Below are 21,498 nucleotides of genomic sequence, written 5' to 3' on the forward strand. Positions count from 1 at the left end.
AAAACCCTTTTAAAAATAGTCCCATGTTATTCATAGCATTGTGATGTGCTAGTATTTTCCTCTTGTATCATGCAGTGCTGGAAAGTAACCAAGTGTTTATTCAAGTACTGTGCTTTGTTGTACTTTTTGTAAAAATTTGAAAGTATAGGCTACTTGAGTACTTTTATTTTATGCTTCTGTATATACTTCAACACTAAATTTCAGGGGGAAATATTGCACAATTTGTCCATTTATCCATTGCATTTATTTAACAACTAGAGTTACTTTTCAGAAAATACAATGCCCTGTTGAAGGAAAAGTGTGACATCTTGAGAAATATGCTTATTCGCTTTATTGAGTGTTAGATGAGAAGATTGACACCACTCGTAACACACTGACCAGACGGCCGACCCTCGGCAGAAAAGGCAGTTGGACTGATCAGTCTCCCCGAGTTGGTCAAAAAAGTGCCTCGGAACACACCAAAGCAACGAGACATGTATTGTCGCCCAAAAATGAAAACCGGCAGCTGATTGGACGAACGTGTCACGTGGGTCTGATTTCTCCGGAAATTCAAAGACAAACTTGTTCGGAATACAATCTCATATTGTAATAAAATAGTTCACCGAAACGTGTTTCTGAAAACATTTTAAGCAAGAAATAGGCCATGCAGTTGCTGAATCTGTCTTCATTTCAAATCGACAAAGGTCAGTTTAAAAGATTTTCGTCAAATCTTGAGAGACTCTAGTCACGCTCATTCTGCTGCCTGTTTCCGGGTTAGCGCTCTACCAATCAGATGGGTCATTTGAGTCCGACTGCCGGCAGTGCCCGCCCCGCCTATTAGGTCAAATCAGCCAAAATGAAGGACGACGGCCCCTCGGATGGAGGATGGCACGGAATACACCGACTTGAGTCACTGGCCTCGCTTGACTGTCCAATGGCCGATTATTGGCTTGGTGTGTCTCAGGCTTTAAAGTGTGCGTGCTAACTTACCTTAGCACAAAGACTGGAAACAGGCAAACAGCTAGCCTGGCTCTCTGCAAACGTAACTAATTCTACTAACCAACAACTCTAAACTCACTAATTAATAGTCAAATCTCGATCGCTTAATCTTCTTAATGAAGGTTTATGTGTCAAGTGTAGCTCTTGACAGCAATGCAAATTAGCTTATTTTGCAAGATTAATAAAGAACTATTTGAGGCATAAAGGGTAAAATCATCCAATATTTCACTATTAAAGCAAAGATTTGAGGAAAGTCCAAAACACTTGTGTTTGATGTGTGTGTGTGTGTGTGTTTTTTCTTTTATTGTTCCCGCTCATTAGGGGTCCAAGCCCGAGTCTGGAAGATCCGGCAGTAGCAAAGCTACGCCGTTCGTTGTGGAACCCTATTGCTTTTCGAAGGTTTCTTATTATTTTTCCGCCGATAAAACAGATGCTACAGCCTAAACCGTACATGGTGTGTGTGTGTGTGTGGGAGGGGGGGAAGGGGGCTGTTTTCAGGACTGGTCCAGATCCCTGCAGGGACATCGGACAAAAAAATGCAGCAAACGCGTTTGGCCTTATAACTCCCAAACCATACATCACACATTAAAAATACACATATCCTCACGTTCCCTGAATTCAGATGAATCTCCTGATATAGGCCACGCCCATTTCCGCCTAGAATTCTTTTTGCGTGAAAAATTGCGATTTATTGTAAACCTGCTTTTTCTTACTCCTCCTAGACCGTGCAACTGATCTACATGAAACTTGGTACGTAGCATCTCCAGACCGACCTGACAAAAAGTTATCAAAAGAATTTTTGTCGGATGAAAATTGCATAAATTACGCACAAACAAATTTGTGTAGCTAACTACAAAGACACAAACGTTGTCACATCTCGGCCAAAATAAATGGTATCATCGCGAATCTTTAGATTGTTGTTTGTCATGACCCTCTAAGGCTCCCCAACCAATTTTACAAATTGCTACAAGTACAAAAAGTTTATATCTCATGAACGGTTCATCCGATTTTTACGAAATTTTGAGTGTACCATCTCGGCCCACTCCTGAGGCAAAGCCTACAGTGGGGTACTGATTCGTCAAAGTGGGCGTGGCCTATGGGACCCAGGTTTGGATTCACCACTTACACTAATGTGAGCAACTTAAAATTTACAGTGTAGATGTACAATGGTTCATGGACCTTACCTACCAAACATTACACACATGGACCACTAGGTGGCGCTATAATCATGTAAAACGTGTTTTTGCCTATAACTCCCACAGTCTACATCGCATATTAGAAACCCTTATATCCACGTGTTCGTTGAATCCATCTGAGTCTGATGATATAGGCCACGCCCATTTGCGCTAAGAAGTTTTTCGTAATATCGCGCAATGCGCAAAACAAACTTTTTCTATCTCCTCCTAGGCTGTGCGAGCTATTGGCACGAAACATGGTAGATAGCATCTCAATACGGACCTGACCTAAAGTTATCAAAAGAATTTTGCTACGTTACACCATTCACAATTTACAAGCAAACTTTCGTAGCTAGCCACAAAACATGAACGTTAGCATATCTCGGCCAAATTAATAGGTATCAGAACAAAACTTATTGTTGTTCGACATCCAACTCCGAGCCTCCCTACCAAATTTGGTGAAAATTGGCCGTTAGGGGGTGCTGTAATGAACGTAGAGGCCTTTTGGCAAATATGTCAATGCATTTAAATGGGAATAATTTGCAATGGAAATATCTCTGCTGCAGTAAATGCTATCATCACAAAACTTGAGATTATTGTTCGACATGCCACTCTGCGGCTCTCCACCAGATTTGGTGATGATCGCCCCTTAGGGGCGCTATAATTGAGGTAGAAGTGTTTTGGAATTTTACTTAATGAAGAGGAAATTTGCAATTGCATTTCACTACAGACTTTGGACCTCGCACTTGGTCAAATTTCCTGAATTTTTTTATTTCCTCAAAATTGGATAAGCCAAATGACAACGTTCCTCAAAAACAATTTCCCCAACCGAACGGTAAGCAATCTTCCTCTTCTTTTCCATGTCCATCTGAAACCGACAATGACTGTTTTGTTCCTGTAACCGGCCATCCACACCCCCCCCACTCCTCGTACGCTCTTCCCCACAACCACAGTAATTATTGGGGATTCCATCACTAGAGACTTAAGATTTCATAATGCTGTCACACACTGTTTTCCTGGAGCCAAAGTTGCAGACATCCTGGCTAAAGTTGTGGACCTGAAACCCTCATTCCCGACCACTATTAAACGCATCGTGGTCCATTGTGGACATAATGACATGTCCAATCAGATTCAATTCAATTCAATTCAGGAGTGTAAGCGCACAAGGCGAGACTTTACCACTCTCATTGAGGCTTTAAAAAGCACTGGGAAGTCGGTTTTTATTTCGGGCCCACTTCCATCTTGAGGTTGCAGATCATGCCTTTTTAGCAGGCTACTCTCCCTTAACACCTGGCTCCAGCTCACATGCAGCATTCACAAGATAGGTTTTATTGACAATTTTAATCTGTTTTGGTAACGGGGCTCCCTGTTCAGCAGGGATGGGATTCATCCCAATACACGCGGAAGCCAGATGCTACATGGAAATTTACACCACGCCCTGTGTACTCAGAGCTATGATTGACTGTTTGCATTCCTCATGTCATAATAATACTCAAATTCCACGAGGCTCAGGCCGAGGAGAGTGAGTTGCTGCCATATTTAACTCAAGCCTGTTAATTAATCCTAAATCTAAACTAAATTATACCTCGTTTGAAAGCCTTGTTCTTAATCTTCAACATCCAACATGGAAAACAGTACAGCCAATTATATTTGCTGTTATTTACCGAGCACCAGGGCCGTATTCGGAATTTTTATCTGAATTCTCTGAGTTTTTATCATGTGTAGTCCTTCAATCAGACAAAGTACTCATTGTAGGTGATTTTAATATCCATGTGGACGTTGACAGCAATAGTCTTACTACTGCTTTCAATTCACTCCTAGATTCAATTGGTTTCAGTCAGAGTGTGCATGAGGCCGCGCACTGTTTTAACCACACCCTCGACCTTGTGCTAGAATATGTCATCAAAATTGAAGATTTAATAGTATTTCCACAGAATCCTTTATTATCAGACCATTTTTTTTTATTAACTTTCGAATTCTTACTACCAGACTATACGAAATTAAATAAAAGTTCAAATTTAAGGAAAATATTCCAACAGCATTTAACTCAGTGTCATGCCTTAATACAAGAGAGGACCTTTATGTTAACTTTTGTCCTCCTCCTAAATTGATAATTTTGTAGACGCTGCTACGGCCTGCCTACGGACAACTTTGGACTTGGTTGCTCCTGTCAAAAAGAATATGATGAAGCAAAGGAAGAATAGCTGTGATAAAACCGATTCTGAAAAAACCCACCCTATATAGCCAACTATAGACCTATATCTAACCTTCCCTTTCTCTCCAAAATTCTTGAGAAGGTAGTCGCTAATCAATTGTGTGACTTTTTACATAGAAATAGTCTATTTGAAGACTTTCAGTCAGGATTTAGAATGCATCATAGCACAGAGACGGCACTGGTGAAAATTACTAACGACCTTCTAACTGCTGCTGACAAAGGACTTTTCTCTGTACTTGTCTTATTAGATCTTAGTGCTGCATTCGACACTATTGACCATACCATCCTGTTACAGAGACTGGAACATTTAGTTGGCATTAAAGGAATCGCACTAAGCTGGTTTAAGTCCTATTTCTCTGAGCGATCCCAATTTGTTAATATTAACGATAAACCTTCCAAGTACGCTAAAGTTAGCCATGGCGTTCCTCAATGCTCAATGCTTGGACCAATTCTATTCTCTTTATATATGCTTCCTCTAGGCAATATTATTAGGAAACACTCAATTAACTTTCACTGCTACGCAGACGACACCCAATTATATCTGTCAATTAAGCCAGAGGAAAGCGGTCAGTTAGCTAAACTTCAAGCGTGTATTAAAGATATAAAATCCTGGATGACCTACAATTTCCTGATGTTAAACTCAAACAAAACTGAAGTTATTGTGCTGGGACCCAAGCAACTCCGAACTTCATTATCTAAAGATATAGCTAACCTAGATGGTATTGCCCTGTCCTCCACCACTACTGTCAGAAATCTAGGAGTTATTTTTGATCAGGATATATCCTTTAACGCCCACTTAAAACAAACCTCAAGAACAGCCTTTTTCCATCTTCGCAACATTGCCAAAATAAGGAACATCCTATCCCAAAACGACGCTGAAAAACTAGTCCATGCATTCGTTACTTCCATGCTACTGTAATTCCTTACTATCAGGTTGCTCAAATAAGTCCCTTAAGACTCTCCAGCTGACCCAGAATGCTGCAGCATGTGTTCTGACGAGAACTAAGAAAAGAGACCATATTTCTCCTGTACTAGTTTCTCTGCATTGGCTTCCTGTAAAATCCAGGATTGAATTTAAAATCCTCCTCCTGACCTACAAAGCTCTAAATGGTCTAGCACGATCATATCTAGAAGAGCTCGTAGTACCTTACTGTCCCACTAGAGCAGTGCGCTCCCAAAATTCAGAGCTACTTGTGGTTCCTAGAGTCTCTAAAAGCAGAATGGGGGCCAGAGCTTTCAGCTACCAGGCTCCACTCCTGTGGAACCAGCTCCCAATTTGGGTTCGAGGGGCAGACACCGTCACCACATTTAAGAATAAACTGAAAACTCTCCTCTTTGATAAAGCTTATAGTTAGGGAGTGAGGAGTTGCAGCGTCCGCCTAGCCCGGCCCACCTGCTTCTCTTCATAGTCATCCGATTCATCTATCATATAATCAATAATAAAGTGAGAGTAGAGGGAGGCAGGCCAGTACAGCCCGATCCGTTTGGGGAGAGTTCAAGCCCGATCCGGCACCTTTCTTTAACCTGCCTCTCTTAGTTATGCTATTATAATTCTAGACCGCCGGGGAAGTTCCTTCCTTATATGACACACTGAGCTGCTCTCTCATCTCTGTTTTCATTTGTTTCCTTTTGTGTGCATCCTTGTCCCAGAAAAGCTTGTTACTAACCTAGCTCTGGGGAGTTTACTCCCCGGAGTCCTTATGTTTCTTCTTCACAGAGCTACGCTCTGCGATTCCCTGCAATGTCCGGCTGCGTCCTGCTGCGTCCTGCCGCGTCCACTGCATCCACCCATGCTCTGCTGTCCCACGTTACATCCCGCAACGCCCTGCTGTGCCCTGCTATTACATGAACTACAACGACTACCATTTTAGTCACTGTTCCATTATCTTTATTATAACTAGTATTGACACTGTTCATCACACCCCCAACCAGCCCCGTCAGACACTGCCTATCAAGAGTCTGGGTCTGCCGAGGTTTCTTCCTAAAAGGGAGTTTTTCCTTGCCACTGTCGCAATAGCCACTGCTAATGCTTGCTCTTGAGGGAATTACTGGAATTGTTGGGGCTTTGGAAATTATAGAGTGTGGTCTAGACCTACTCTATCTGTAAAGTGTCTTGAGATAACTCTTGTTATGATTTGATATTATAAATAAAATTGAATTGAATTGAAATAATCCCCTGTGCCTATACCATTCAGTCTAAAAAATAAAGAAAAAAATCTGACGTAATCGTCACCATCATCTCCATTTCTTGCTCTAATTGGCTGCGTTAGACCCAAGACACCTAAAACCTCCTCGTAGTATTGTGACCCTCAGCCCATCGGGACATGTTACACATCATATGCATGAGAACACAGGCAGTGCTAAACCCAATGCATAAATCCATTAGAAGATTTGCTAGTGGGGCAGCAGGCCCACTGTAAGACCCCTGTAAAATGCAATGATGTGTAAGAGCTGTATAATTCCTCTGTGCAAAGAGGGGCATTATTTCTGACTTCATCCAGCGGGGCAAAAAAACAATCATGTCACGCTGTAGCCTAGGGCCTTATAATGCCTCACTCCTCATCCATTGTGTGAAGACCCTCTCTGAGCAAGCCTCTCCCTCTGGGAGAATAGTGGGAGTAGCCAGGGAGATTCAGCTCACCTTTCTCTAGGTGGAGGAGAGGGAAGTAAGAAAGTAAAACATTGCTGTGAAGGGATAGGAGTATCATATCATGTCCTCATACAATTTCAAGTTTATGCCTCATTCCCCTTATGCTTGGTCCAGTTCGGGCAATAAAATCTCAGTGCCATCACGTGGATGCTGCAAGGAGCACTGCAGATCTCTCTTTAACAAAATACATTCTGAGATTTATTTCCCTATATGACAGTACATGGCTGAACTTGACTTGGCTGTAGAAAGAAAGTAGCAGCTAAAGCAAAAGCAAACAGAAGACAATGTAAGCCACAGAGTCATAGTCACGTGTGTGTGTGTGTGTGTGTGTGTGTGTGTGTGTGTGTGTGTGAGAGAAATTGGCAGACTAAAGTCATGAGTAATGATGGACCATAAGCGTCAGGCAGCATGGACAGATGATGCTGTCCTTGAACATAACTAAAAGAAAAATGTCTCCACAAGCTATTGCCCTTCATATTACAACACAGGCAAAATGACAGACAGTGTGGATGGATAGACTAGACATTTCAGCTATTTAAAAAGAATCCTGGACTCTTTTTTTGTACTTTGATTTATCCACTAAGAAATATGAGTTGTGTCACATTCTTTTCTATCAATATGTTTAAGGAAAAATGCCAACTACTATTTTACAAAGACACTTTGTATCTTTATGAGTTATCCAACATAGAATTTGTGCAAAATCTAATTTCTATGCTAAACAAAGCCTGCATTACACTGTGGTTCTAATATTAATTTGTTTATGCCCGAGTGGAAATTTCAGTAGCATGGAAATCTTCTTTCAGCACTACGGCTCAGTGTGTCAAAATTACAAGTTGTGGTTTTATGAGGAGTTATATACAGTACAGGCCAAAAGTTTGAACACACCTTCTCAGTCAATGCGTTTCCTTTTTATTTTCATGACTATTTACATTCTCACTGAAGCCATCAAAACTATGAATGAACACATATGGAATTATGTACTAAACAAAAAAGTGTGAAATAACTGAAAACATGTCTTATATTTTAGATTCTTCAAAGTAGCCACCCTTTGCTTTTTTATTAATAAGGGAAAGAATTCCACTAATTAACCCTGACAAAGCACACCTGTGAATTGAAAACCATTTCAGGTGACTACCTCATGAAGCTCATTGAGAGAACACCAAGTGTTTGCAGAGTTATCAAAAAAAGCAAAGGGTGGCTACTTTGAGGAATCTAAAATGTAAGACATGTTTTCAGTTATTTCACACTTTTTTGTTAAGTACATGTGTTCATTCATAGTTTTGATGCCTTCAGTGAGAATCTACAATGTAAATAGTCATGAAAATAAAGAAACACATAGAATGAGAAGGTATGTCCAAACTTTTGGCCTGTACTGTACCACTGCCAGACTATTATAATCTTGGTTTTACGACAACTTGTGTTAGTGAATGCTGGTAGGCAAACAAACAAACCTTGGACAGCACCGGGCAAGCTCTTTCCCTCTCTCTCCCTTTTTCTCTCTCTCAGCCCGCGGGGACTTGGCTCGGGAACCGGAGGGTCACCAGCTCAAGTCCCATAATTGACCAAGTATGTAGTGTGGACTGGTAGCTGGAGAGGTGCCAGTTCACCTCCTGGGCACTACCAAGGTGCCCTTGATCAAGGCACCGAAACCCCCAACTGCTCAGGGCGCTGTCCTGTGAGGCAGCTCCCTCACTCTGACATCTCTCCTTACATAATGCACGTGTTCAGGGCCTGTTTGTGCACGTGTTTATTAGGGCTTGTGTGTGTGTGTGTGTGTGTGTGTGTGTGTGTGTGTGTGTGTGTGTGTGTGTGTGTGTGTGTGTGTGTGTGTGTGTGTGTGTGTGTGTGTGTGTATGTGTTCGAATAACAACAGAGTTAACATTTAATTTTCTCCTGCGGAATTAATACAGTATATCTTCTTCTTTACGCTAAATTAAGATAAACTAAGCTAACCGTCTCCTGGCTGTAGCTTCATACTTAAACCTACTTAAACCTTAGACCTTGTTATTTGTACACACTGTGACTATACTAATCACAACATGGAAATAGGAAAATGTTGACGTTATTTTGTCACTTATTTGGAGCAGTAGGCTAGATGGAGCCGGTTACCTCCAGGATCTGGGCTAAACTAGGTTAGCGGTGTGTGCGCCAGACAAAGTTACGACACGCACGGAGATGAGAAGGGTATGTATGGACTCATCTAACTCTGGGGGATACGGTGAATAAGCTAAAGTCCCAATAAGTCGGCGTGTTCCTTTATAGGACAAATATGGGATCTTACTATTGGCAAGAAAGCAAAAAAAGCCTGTTTCCCCAAATGTCAAACTTTTCCTAAGGGATGGGTAAATATAGGTTAAAAGAGCAGTATCAGGAGAGAATGAAGAGTGGAAGGTGAGAGGAAGCGGAAGAATAATAACCCTGCCATTAGTCTGTGACTCAGTGATGTCATATATTTGACTCTGTCACATTCCCTCAAGCCCCTTTAGCCACTCATCTGTAGCTGACCTTGCACTGGCATGTGGGCTGCTTTTTTCTTCCACATCAGTGACACTGTCTTGTAAGATTGTAAGCGGGATTGAACAGTGTTGTGCCATTTTGCTGCTCTGCAACTTCATATCACCTGATCCAAGATCCATCAGGGATTCAGATCCCTATTCCTGCATCTCTAATCATCCACCGAGGGTTTCATTGACTTCATGCAGCCTATCCAAGCTTAGCTGCAGCAAAGCACAGCAGAATACAAAAATCCCATAACTGATATGAAAGTAAATGTTAAAAATATGCTTAACATATTTATGAATCCTTTGAATTAGACATTGTGAATGTGTAATCCCCTTTAACATTCCAGTAACAGTGCATCATATCAAGAATGTGTCACATTGACATCTTGGAGCCTCCCTGTGAGGTGAACCGCTCATAGTTTGTTTGCTCGGTTGAAGTAATGCTGGGAGGCTGTCGGAGCTCATCTCAATGAGGGTGACATGTGTTCAGGCACACTTGCACTAACACGGAAATTACAACTCTGGCTCCTGATGCACATCTTGTCCCCCTGGCATTTAAAAACCAAGAAAGCTAGCATTGTTTACCCCCCTTATCAAAATTTAAACAATTCCTGAATGATTTGGGGTCTGAAGGAGGGGGGGTGATCCACGCAGTTCAAAGACAGCTTTGTTTACCAGAAGAATTGACAGAGACTGTAAGGGGATTCAACTTTACAAACAACAGTGCACAAATGTTTCCATTAACACACAAAGGCTGTTCAGATAAGTTATTTTTCTTGAATTAAAAACTGGAGCAAAAGCTTCCACCATCTTCCGAATGTGTTTTGCAAGAGCATCGTTGCTCAGAAGACCAGCCTGAGGGTGAACCAGCATCATGGTGAATTAATGTGGGCTGCATTCCCAGTGAGAAGGCGCCTGAGACATTCATTCACACTCTGGATGAAATATGGGGTGCACCATCGCTTTGACAGAAGCTATAATGTGTTTCCAGATTGGAACCGTATTAATAATCTCAGTCACTAAAATGATAATAACAGCGTTAAATCCTTGATAAGTGAGCCGAGCATTGAATAAAAAGGCTTGAGTTTCAATCTAAAATCAGATTAAGGATTACATTGAGGAAAAACAACCAACTATTAGACTTTTCCATCATTATTTCTACATTTAAGAGAGCAGAGACATGACAAATGAGAAATACATTTATTATCTTTTGACGATGCTGTTGATGCTGTGCAAATAAGCAGTGTGTCATTCTGGTGCACATGAAATACACATGCTGGGATGTGACATGAGAACGGAAGTCTGTACGGTATGTATTGACTCGTTGTCAGAACCGTCGCATGGGTTGTGCCAACTGTGCGATCGCACAGGGCCTCGCGCCTCTTGGGGCCTCGCGCCTCTTGGGGCCTCGCGCCTCTTGGGGCCTCGCGCCTCTTGGGGCCTCGCGCCTCTTGGGGCCTCGCGCCTGCCTGGTTTGCAATGATGCAGTTTTTTTTTTTCTCTTTCTTTATTTTTTTTTTATATTCCATATTTTTTGTTGTGATGACCTTGACTCGATGTGATCTAAAATGAAATTCCAGTTTGTCTAAAAATCTGAATTTATTTTTTTCCTTTAAGATGTAACGCCGTTACCATGGTTACAGTAGCGTGCGCTGCGAAAGTGGAGGAAGAAGGAGACGGGATAAACAATGTCATGTTACACGAGAGTGCCGCCAATTTCACAAACACTGGACTCAAAAGACTTTATTGCTGAGTTTGTGGGAAAAAAGGCAAGGAAAGTGACTTTCACTTTATCCAGCATGGTAATTTGGACGCTATATAAAGCTATAGAAAGAATATAAAGTGACATGCAGCTGAGCTGCCATGCCGTAGGTCAGACGGAGTATTATTCTGACAGCTAAATAGTCCGTTATCTCTCTTAATATCAAAATACAAATACAACTATCTCTGTGACAATGCCTTTCATCATCTATTTTCTATTTTGGCACGTGTTTCAGCAACATTGACAGAGGTCGTATGTCCACATTTAAGACGTGCACACACAGCAAGACAGACCAGAATACACACACACACACACACACACACACACACACTCAAGATATGACTATATAGCTGTCTGAATAATGGCAGTCCCAGCGGGTTGACAGTGATTCTTGCGCGTGGATCACGGTGTATGTCAATGAGCAGGGCCTCGTACATTAAGTTGGCACAATGCCTCGCACCCCCCCTGCGACAGCTCTGCTCGTTGTATTAAAGACCTCCATGCCCTCCTTGGTCTGAATGGTCTTTTAGTGACAAGTTACCTGTTTGTTTTCTTGCTTGTGAACCAGATGGTCTGTCTTTAAATAGAGTGCAGGGTCACTAAGGAGCGCAATGTACCGGTGATACAATTCATTTTTGTTCTCTCTACATGAGGGAACAGTGTCTGACACTGTACATGTGTAGCACTGTCCTCTCTTAACTCAATTACATCTTTACAACTGGAAAACGAAACACATCTTGTGACAAGGCACTGAATAAATCATGGCACACATCCACAATGAGGCTCCAGAGAAACTGAATCTGAGTTTCCCAGTGAAACATTAAGTTCATACATTTATCTCTGCTACGTTGTTGTTGTTGGTTACAGCTGGAGAAGGCTTACTCTTCAGTCCCTCTGTGGCACACCTGGAGGTCTCCATGAGGAGCAAACGAGGGATGCAAAGAGAAAGGAGGATTGTCTTGTATTCCTTACGGAAGTTTTGGTTTAGTAGTCCATATATGACGGCGTTGAGGCAGCTGTTGAAGTACGCCATAAAGTAGCTTGTGACAAAGAGCCACTCAGGTATGTATGGCTCAACCTTTGCGGGGTTTATAGCTACAGCCAGGCCTATGAGGTTCAGTGGAGCCCAGCACACTGCAAACAACACAAACACCATAAACATAGTAAGGAAGTTCCTCACATCACTAGGTTTCAGTTTGGTCCCTTGGTCTGGTTTAACCCGATGTTTCACTTGAATCACCAGCACCCATATCCTCATGTAGCAGTAGGACACCACCAGCAGCGGGATCAGAAAGTGAATAATCACCACTGAGATGGTGTAGTATGAGCTGACCGTCTGGGCGAAGGTGCAGGAGTAGATGCGAGGGTCGTACTGCAGAGAGCCGACAAAGAAGTTGGGCACAGTGGCGAGGGCGGTGAGCAGCCAGGTGAGGCCAAGGTAGCAGCATGTGTTCCTCAGGCTGTACAGGCGGTCGTAGTGGAGGCTGTGGCAGATGTAGCAGTACCGGTTGATGGCGATGGCCGTGATGTTGAAGATGGAGCCGATGACGCTTAGGCCCATGATGAAGCCGCTGGCCTGGCAGTGCAGGTCGCCCATGGTCCAGTCATTGTGGAAGATGGCTATCAGGACCAGAGGGTAAGGGTACAACGCCACCACCAGGTCTGCTACGGATAAACTTACCACGAAGATGTTGCCTGGAGAAACAGAAAGAGGTTTCGATAACAGAACAAAACATGACCCAAACTAGCATTCCCTTTTCACTTTCGGCTCCGGGTTAAAATAAACTGGGTCACTGGAGGTACAACTGTGTTTTACCATCAGAAAAGAGCAGCTTCATTGTGCCCGCTGTGGCCCATTTTTTACCATGTACTCTCCACTACAGCGATATGGATCCAGACACATGCTTTATTGTCACAGCTCATTTATTTTTTCAGCATTCAATAACTCCACATCTAATTTGCGGAAGCATATTTTGGTAAGTATTTGTGCATTGGTACTTCAAACAAAGTTTTCATGACTAATAGCAAATTGCCAATTAGCAAAACAACATGTTTTGTGGCATTGCAAATTTTTGTCTAGCACTAGCAACCCGTAGGACAACGTATGTAGGACACTGGCTAAATTAATTTACATACATCTACTGTCATGTGTGACATGTGTTATGTTGTTATTACATGTGTATACATTTGTAAAGATGTTTATACATTTGTATTGATTTTTTTTTAATTAAAAACAAAATAGTTTTGCATATATGACCCCTTGTCCTTTTTCACTACATGGGAGAGATCCCCCTACCCTGTATAACAGTTTTTTTTATGTAACTAAGTAACTTTTACTTAAAGTACATTTTAAATGAACTACTTATTACTTTTACTTGAGTAATTTTTCAGTAAGGTAATTTCACTTGTACTTGAGTAATACTTAATCAAAGTACTTTTACTTGAGTACAATATTTTAGCAGGGCTCTCAAGTTTTGAACAGAGTTCAGAGTGAGAGGTATGATTTTAGTACTTTTTCCACCTCTGGAGACAACATTACCCTGTTGAAATTCACGCACTAGGCAAGTAAGTACACAGTGTTCTACATGTTAGTGTACTAATGAAAGTATCAGACTTAATATAAACTATGAATTTGTTTGCCAACACACAACCCATAAATCTATTTAGTCACAGAAACAAGAGATTCATTGTATGGTCAGGCTAATATATTTGGCAGGTCCATTCCCATAAAATGCTCAAATCAGGCAGTTTTGTTTTAAAGCTTCCTTGCCCCTGGGGAACACAGTCGAACAGTGAGTTTAAGCACATAGAAACCATGGCATGGGTGATTTTAGTGTCCTGTTACATCCAAACAAGTTCCTGTCCTCCTGAGGTCTTGGCTGTTGGTTATGTGACACTGGATCTCCTCAGAAGACATGAATCATAGAAAATTACGTTTAATATTGTTACAGTGCAGCTGTTCTTGGTGGGGGAGAATATAACAATATATCAAATTGTAATGTTGTGTCAGACAAGATGATAGATAATAAGAATATGCATTACAGTGGAGCCGCAATGCAATTGAATTGGTGTTTTGCAAAAGACGCATTAGCTTCCCGTACGTTTTGAGTAGATGTGCAATAAAGGGTGGATTGTGTGTGTGAGCTACACAATTTACAGTAAAGATTTGTGATGAAGTGGAGATTTTGCTCAAATAAACCCAGTGCTACCATTATATACAGTTTACCCAGCTTTTAAAAGATAAAACTCTTTATCATATAATTATGTAGCGAGTAGCATCAAGCTGATACAAATAAACCAGTCCAAAAACATGATTACATACTACTTGTCATGATCAACTTTTAGCCATTTTACATCACGGGTTAGAATTTAAACATGTATGCTTCCTGTAAATAATCAGTAAAGGATTATATGTAATGTGCCTCATTTTGACAACATTTTGTGTCAGACATTGGAGTGATTTCAGGGTTGATACAACATAAACTACCTTCTGAAGTTGAAATGTGAACGCGCAAGGCTCTTGCTCACAACAGCTGAATCAACAGGGTTGATTGGCAGATATGATGGGAGTGGATTTAAAACACATGGCCATCCATCCTCTGCGTTCAAAGCTTATTACAATCCCAGCACCCCAGAGTCACCCCATGTCTAATTTTAATTTAATCGCCTGAACTTGAGTCATCAAATGTGGCAATAAAGAAAATAACAAAGAACATACAACATTATAATCATGTCATTTTATTTCTATAGCTTCCTAACTTGGGGACATTTATGATTTAAATTTTGTAGAAGAAAATCAAATGTTGATCTCGTGTTTTTCCACAGAACGGGCATAGGTATTCAGAGACAGTCTATTTCCAAGTTACTAAAACAGCACGAGCCATCTCTGCGACAATACTGAGATAAAAATAAATGCATTTGTTCTTCATCCTCGAGTCAGCTCAGTGGGCAAATCTGTCAGATTGTATTTGTGACGCTCACAGTACTCGCTGTGTGCATTTGACATTATGCAGAGGTTTGATTCCTCGCTGACAGCATGGGGCTCAGTGTTTTCATGTGCGCTGGCTGGACAGGGCATGCTACAGCCTTTAGCTCTCTCTGGCTGAACCCTCTCTCCCCCTTATCATCAAGAGCATGAGGTAAGTGCTAAAACACAGCGTAGAGGATTGCTGTGAAGCGGCCAGATGACTCTTAGTTTTGTTGGCATTCATTATTAAAACATTGGACGAACGCTGTTTAATTAACCAACTTTGACACACTGATGCTCATCACGCCCAAACTCACAGCACTCAAAACGTTTCTTTTTTTTTTTTTGGTGTAAAATGGCCGACCAACAGATATTCTCACGCCTGGATACCAGAATAGAGTCATGCCTGCTCACATCTTTGGGAGCTATTATTATCAACGGGTGTGAGTTGAATAGAGCTTAACCTGAATGCTGATTGGTTACATGCCATCAGAGACAGCTGACCTGCAGCCTTTATCTTCTCTGAAATTGCCTCTGTAATTAGAATCTGATCTTACAGTACACTCTCACACAACTGTCAGCCAAGTGAAACTCGGCATCAAGTCAACTGATCCTGCTTTAAAGCGTGTCCCTCCCGAGAGTGAAGGGACCACCCCGTGGATTCCCCCGGTGCGTCTCTTTCTCTTTGACTGTCACAAGACATGAATCAAAACTGTACAAGAGGCAACTATTCAGCTCTGCGTGACTGGAATAAGACATTTTTCACCAGAATCATGCAGCACCCACCAGGCTGCAGCATATTCAAAAATATGTTGGACAGAAACTGCCTCCCACCCAGCATATAAACCTACACATGCAATAAAATAAGCTTGGTATGCAACGTATTTATGGCATATTGCTTTTTTCCAGCTGAATACTTCTGAATAGTAAAAAAAAGAGTAATGCTGGAGCAAGAATAGGTACATAATGAAGATGTAAGTGCAAGAGATAAACAGTCCAAAAGACAAAACAAAAGCAGAGTCAATCTTCAATCGGAGGAGTTCCATGCCTGTGTACACATGTGAATCTCAAACGTGATATACTACGCCTTGATTCACCCTAGCTATATTTAGAAAGACAGATGAATTCATAAAAATGTGTAGGAGGGTCGGCATCGCTTGGATCCGGCTGTAAGTCAGTAATGTGAGGCTTATTACTACGAGTGTGTTTCAAAAATTAGATCACATTCAAGTTAGTCAGTCAAGTTATCATAAATAAGCAACAATAACCTTTCGGCAAGGACATTAGCGCTGATAAATTAGTTGTGACTACTTCATGTTCAAGGGGCCAGAGAATTGTTTTGAAGAAGTTTAACATTAAACTGACGCAAGCTGCCTTTTGGTGATGCAGCCCGCTATGAGTCCGGCCAAACCACCATTGTCATCATCATCAAAGGCCATCCACCCATTAGATCCTTGACTATGTCTGAGAAAATAAGACTCACTGGCCCTGAGAGAAATCAGACCATCAGGACACAAAGCAGCGTCTGGTCCAACAAGGTTTCACTCGTTAGAATACGAGGATGATGGTGAATTAAATGCAAATTTTAAACAGAACAGCCGAGGAGAGATTGGATGTAATGTCAACATAACAGTGCATTTAGCTTTTCTTGGTGTGGTTTAGTCAAATAATTTTGTTGTCGGGAAAAGAAGGCATGTTTAATGTAGTGTGCTAAGTGATATTCCCCGTGGATCTGTGCTGTCATTTTAAATTGGCTTCTGGTTTGACTCACTAAGTCCACTGACTCAATTAACCCCCTCTGGACACTCGGGTTTTCAGGTTTTATTCATGACTGCAGAGTGACTGAGAGGATGCGGTGCATGATTTAACAAAATGCAATCTCCCATTCTTACACATCCCGCAACCCACAGCTCCTTACATGGAGGTGCAAGCTGCACAAACACACACACACACACACACACACACACACACACACACACACACACACACACACATAGTCAAGCTCATTCTTTTGTTATTTGCCTCCATCTGCTCCCCATCATCGTTTTCTTCCTCTGTCCCTCTCTCTCTCGTGAGTGCATTTTAAGAGTGTATTTTTAGTTTGGTTAACCCCAGTGGGAAACTCTAGTGTTAACACCCCATTGGCAGTTCTATAGTGCCATGTTTTACCCTTTGAAGATTCACTGGATAGATCCTATTACATCTGCACGCTTGAGAGAACCTGCAAACCTTTGACAATATGGAACATATGGTACCAGTTCTCTCCAAATACAAATACGATATGATATTATAGACAAATCCGAAGCTATACCAGCATATACCAAATGTGCGCACATGCATGTGTGTTTTTGGGGGTTGAGTGGTGGATAGCGGAGGGATATGTGGAGGCAAGTGGGGCGAATTGAAGTGAAGCAGAGCGGAAAGGTGCTGCTTCAATGAGGAAGCTAACCAGCAGTCTGAATAGTGTGGGATGGAGAGAAGAGATGGGACGTTTTCAGCAGTCTGCCTGCCACACCAGATTCAACTAAATATGTCTTTACTCACTGTAAATTATACATCATACCTCAGTATATATCACTCATGAGTCAGTTTGTGGGCCCAAAGGTGTTATTGTATATTACTGCACCTATAACCCCTTCACAAAGCAGCCATCTATCACAGAAATTGATTTTAATGGCGGTCAGATCTTCCCTACAGCTGTTTGTCGTTCTCTAGCTGTGTCCATGCTTTCCTTTCGGAAAACTCTGTACAATTAAACATTGATTCAAAGTGAGCCAAATCTATAAATAGCTTGTTAAGAACTGAGAGGAGATTGATGATAGGCGAACAGCAGTAACAATTTCAGTCCCTTAAGGACACACTTAAGATGTGCTGGAGTTTCAGGTTTCTACTCACTCACGCAAACCAAAAGGACACCACAACACTGGCGAGGACTCTCGTGTGACTTGGTCGGTCACTCCGTCCAATTACAGAAGGATAATGGTCACAATAGGTCAGTAATCAGCACAGTGTCTATAGTCCACCAGCATGGAGAATACTTTTGTACTGGCCATTTACTCGTGCCCTCTTGTTTGAGACCAGTCGACTGTGGCATTTTTGCAATCCAGATAATGAAATTATTCTCCAGGCTCTTAAACTCCTTGCCAAACTGCTTTTGGCACAGGAACACATTGGATGTGTTATGTAATGTATTTGAAATTGTAATTAAAAGCCCATTATTCCAAACACTTGCTGACCTAATCCCGTTGCCTGATTCTCATGTACTCATTAGCACCATGTTGTGATCACTGCGTTTAGTCTTTTGCCTCAGCAGAAGGCTTTCCTGACTTTTTAAACTCTTTATTCTATTTTCGTTCTCTGTAAGAAACATCTTAGTGTTCTACTCTAAGAAAACAAAATCATGAGGTTTGATCGTATAATTAAAATGTGCTCTTTTTTAGAATTTCTGTGTCTTGAAAATAAAATATGCATTGTGTTTTTTTTTTTATGAATGCTTCTTGTGCCATAAACCCTGTGGGGATTCAACACATGTTTATTGCTGAGACTGTCCTGTTACTGTTTCTTTGAAAATTTCCTTTGCCACTACTTTAGATTATCTGTTTTAATTTAAGGAAATGGACGGCAACACACACCACGTGCAATGCAAAATATGACTGATGCCGGGATTTGTTTAAGGATCGGACACAAATGACGGCCATCCCCACCATACAGACATAAAGACTTAAAAGAAACAATTTACTGACTGTTTTTCTAAATTAGTGCAAGGCAATGGAAATGACAGGAACATTGGCCATTTGAGACAACTACATGCTACAAAGTAAAGGGTTCAATTAAATGATGATGGCATATTTGCCAAGAAAGAAACATGATAAATATCTCATTCATCTTCACAGTGCTTTCTGCATCAAATGCACAACATATGAGTTTGAGTTCAACATAAAAAAATTTGCACAAAAGGGCATTGAAGCTATACAACAGCGTCTCTCACCTTGGCTGCCCATGGGACACTACAGGTCCTGATATATGTGATCCATCTGGGATGGAGAACCAAGGATAAAGCCATGGGTGTTATCACTTACGAAGAAATATGAAGGCAGTCAAGGCAAAGCTGAGGAAACTCCATCACACTGACACTGGAAGCTCACTTTAGATAGCAGCTGTAGATTGTCAAGCAAATAGGTCGCAGCTACACGTTATATTACATAATTGTAGTTATGAATGAAGAGAGGAAAACAAGGCAACCCACAGACAGTACTGTAGGTCATTGAGACAGAGATTTGTCCTTTTGGCTTTGAGCAGATGTGACTGATTAAAGAGTCACTTGTCAAACTGATTTTTTTTTTTTTTCTGAAATAATAAAATTCTTTCACATTCATTTTGATAAAATTTAATATTTTTCGCGTGTCTGCTTGTCCCTAACTTGTCACATATTTATTTCCATCAGCATACAGTATATCCTATCTTGCCTCTATTCCAAAATCAACACTTTATCGTCTCTTTATCGCTCACCTGCATTTCTGAGCTTTTTGTTCCTGTACACGGACAAGATGACGAGGACATTGCCCAGGATGTCTACCACGATGGTGAAAATCAGCACGCTGGCCAGCGCAGTGGACACTCCGGCGGAGGAAGCGCTCAGTCCGCGCTCGCTCTCATTCCGGGAGACACAACTCGACCCGTTCTCATCCTTCACCTCTAAATCCATCTCCCCTCAGGGTGCAGCGGCCATGGTGGGAATGCTCCAATGTTCAGCTGAAAATATATTCAGACCAAAAATTCAAAAGGACTTTACTGGAGGGAGTCTTGAACTTTTTGACACTCCTGCTCCGCCTGTGGAGTACTGGAAGGAAGACGCGACCCATGACATGATAATAGAATATTAATAGATTGTATGCATGCATGCATGGAAATCTAAGAAGTTAATTTCAACGGTGATAAATTATGCCAGGAGCTCGTGTTTCACTGCCGTCACCAAGGCTCTCCCTGCGCGCTGCTCCTTTCTAGGGCTCGTCCAGAAGGCATGTGAGCGCTCTCCTGTGCGTAATGGAAATTCTCAGGGTGCGAGGCTCATATGGCAACGTTGAGTCTCGTAATGGCTTTTTTTATCATATTAATATAAAGATTATATTTGTGTGTCAATTATTTCTGCATCCAGGCTTGAAGCGCTTGATAAAAAAAAAAATCAGCCAGTCAGCTATAAGAACGTGAGCTGTTTCCAAACTATAAATAGTGTGCAATCTGTGCTTCCTGACCCTCTTCTCTCTACCAGTCGCATTCAATAACAACAACACTGAATGCGTATTTGTGGAGCGTAGTGCCAAGGATATTGTAGCTTAACAGCAACCTTTTACAACTTGCAGGTTTCTTAACCTTCTAACACTGTTCCGATCAAAAATTACCGATTTACATATTCCCTGTACTATATGGCATTTTTAATCAGATTGCCTCAATACCTTATATCCTTCACAAAAGGCATTTGAACACATAACATTCATTGTGACTACTTTCTTTGAATTTTGAGTGATTTATTCGACTTGGGCACATTTATTTTGTTTACGATCAAAAATGACCGCGAAAAGAATGGGAAAGAGTATGATTTTCATCCAGGAGATGAAAGGCATCTCCATACACACACTCCTACAACTTTCCTGTGCTTGTGTGCCCATTCTACACACACGCGCGCGCGCGCGCACACACACACACACACACACACACACACACACACACAGTTCATGTTGTCAATTCATGTTGTCATGTTGCCACTTGTGCATGTCAACCACCAAGGTTCACACACACATGCACACACAGAAACACCCACACCCACACACATGTACACCCACTCACACACACACACACACACACACACACACACACACACACACACACACACACACACACACACACACACACACACACACAGTTCATGTTGTCAGTTCATGTTGTCATGTTGCCACTTGTGCATGTGAACCACCAAGGTTCACACACACATGCATGCACGCACACACAGAAACACCCACACCCACACACATGTACACCCACTCACACACACACACACACACACACACACACACACACACACACACACACACACACACACACATACACACATGTATACCCACTCACACACACACACACACACACACACACACACACACACACACACACAGTTCAAGTTGTCATGTTGCCACTCGTGCATGTGAACCACCAAGGTTCACACGCACACATGCACGCACACACACAAACACACAAA

The 21,498-nt window shown here is 41.7% G+C and overlaps 1 protein-coding gene across 2 annotated transcripts; it reads right to left on the reverse strand.

The window, feature by feature from the left end:
• Positions 1–11,829: 11,829 nt before the first annotated feature.
• On the reverse strand, positions 11,830–20,219 carry mtnr1c (melatonin receptor 1C). 2 transcript variants are annotated; one of them, XM_028589073.1, is made up of 3 exons: positions 19,758–19,825; positions 19,237–19,282; positions 11,830–12,976 (listed from the first exon to the last, which is right to left on the reverse strand). In XM_028589073.1, exons 2-3 carry the CDS (start codon positions 19,247–19,249, stop codon positions 12,108–12,110), a joined length of 882 nt encoding a protein of 293 aa, XP_028444874.1. In that variant the 5' UTR covers positions 19,250–19,282; positions 19,758–19,825; the 3' UTR covers positions 11,830–12,107. The 2 variants fall into 2 exon arrangements, with proteins under 2 accessions (XP_028444874.1, XP_028444873.1); XM_028589072.1 differs by lacking the exon at positions 19,237–19,282 and having other exon boundaries at positions 19,758–20,219.
• Positions 20,220–21,498: the final 1,279 nt, after the last annotated feature.

The sequence above is a fragment of the Perca flavescens genome, chromosome 10 (assembly GCF_004354835.1).
Source record: "Perca flavescens isolate YP-PL-M2 chromosome 10, PFLA_1.0, whole genome shotgun sequence".
Classification (NCBI taxonomy): domain Eukaryota; kingdom Metazoa; phylum Chordata; class Actinopteri; order Perciformes; family Percidae; genus Perca; species Perca flavescens.

Bases quoted from the DNA above. Each gene is read 5' to 3' on its own strand.
- mtnr1c (XM_028589072.1), bottom strand. From the start codon at position 19,953: ATGGATTTAGAGGTGAAGGATGAGAACGGGTCGAGTTGTGTCTCCCGG. The intron at 12,977-19,757 runs GTGAGCGATAAA...CTGTTTCTCCAG, and splicing joins CAAAAAGCTCAGAAATGCAG to GCAACATCTTCGTGGTAAGT.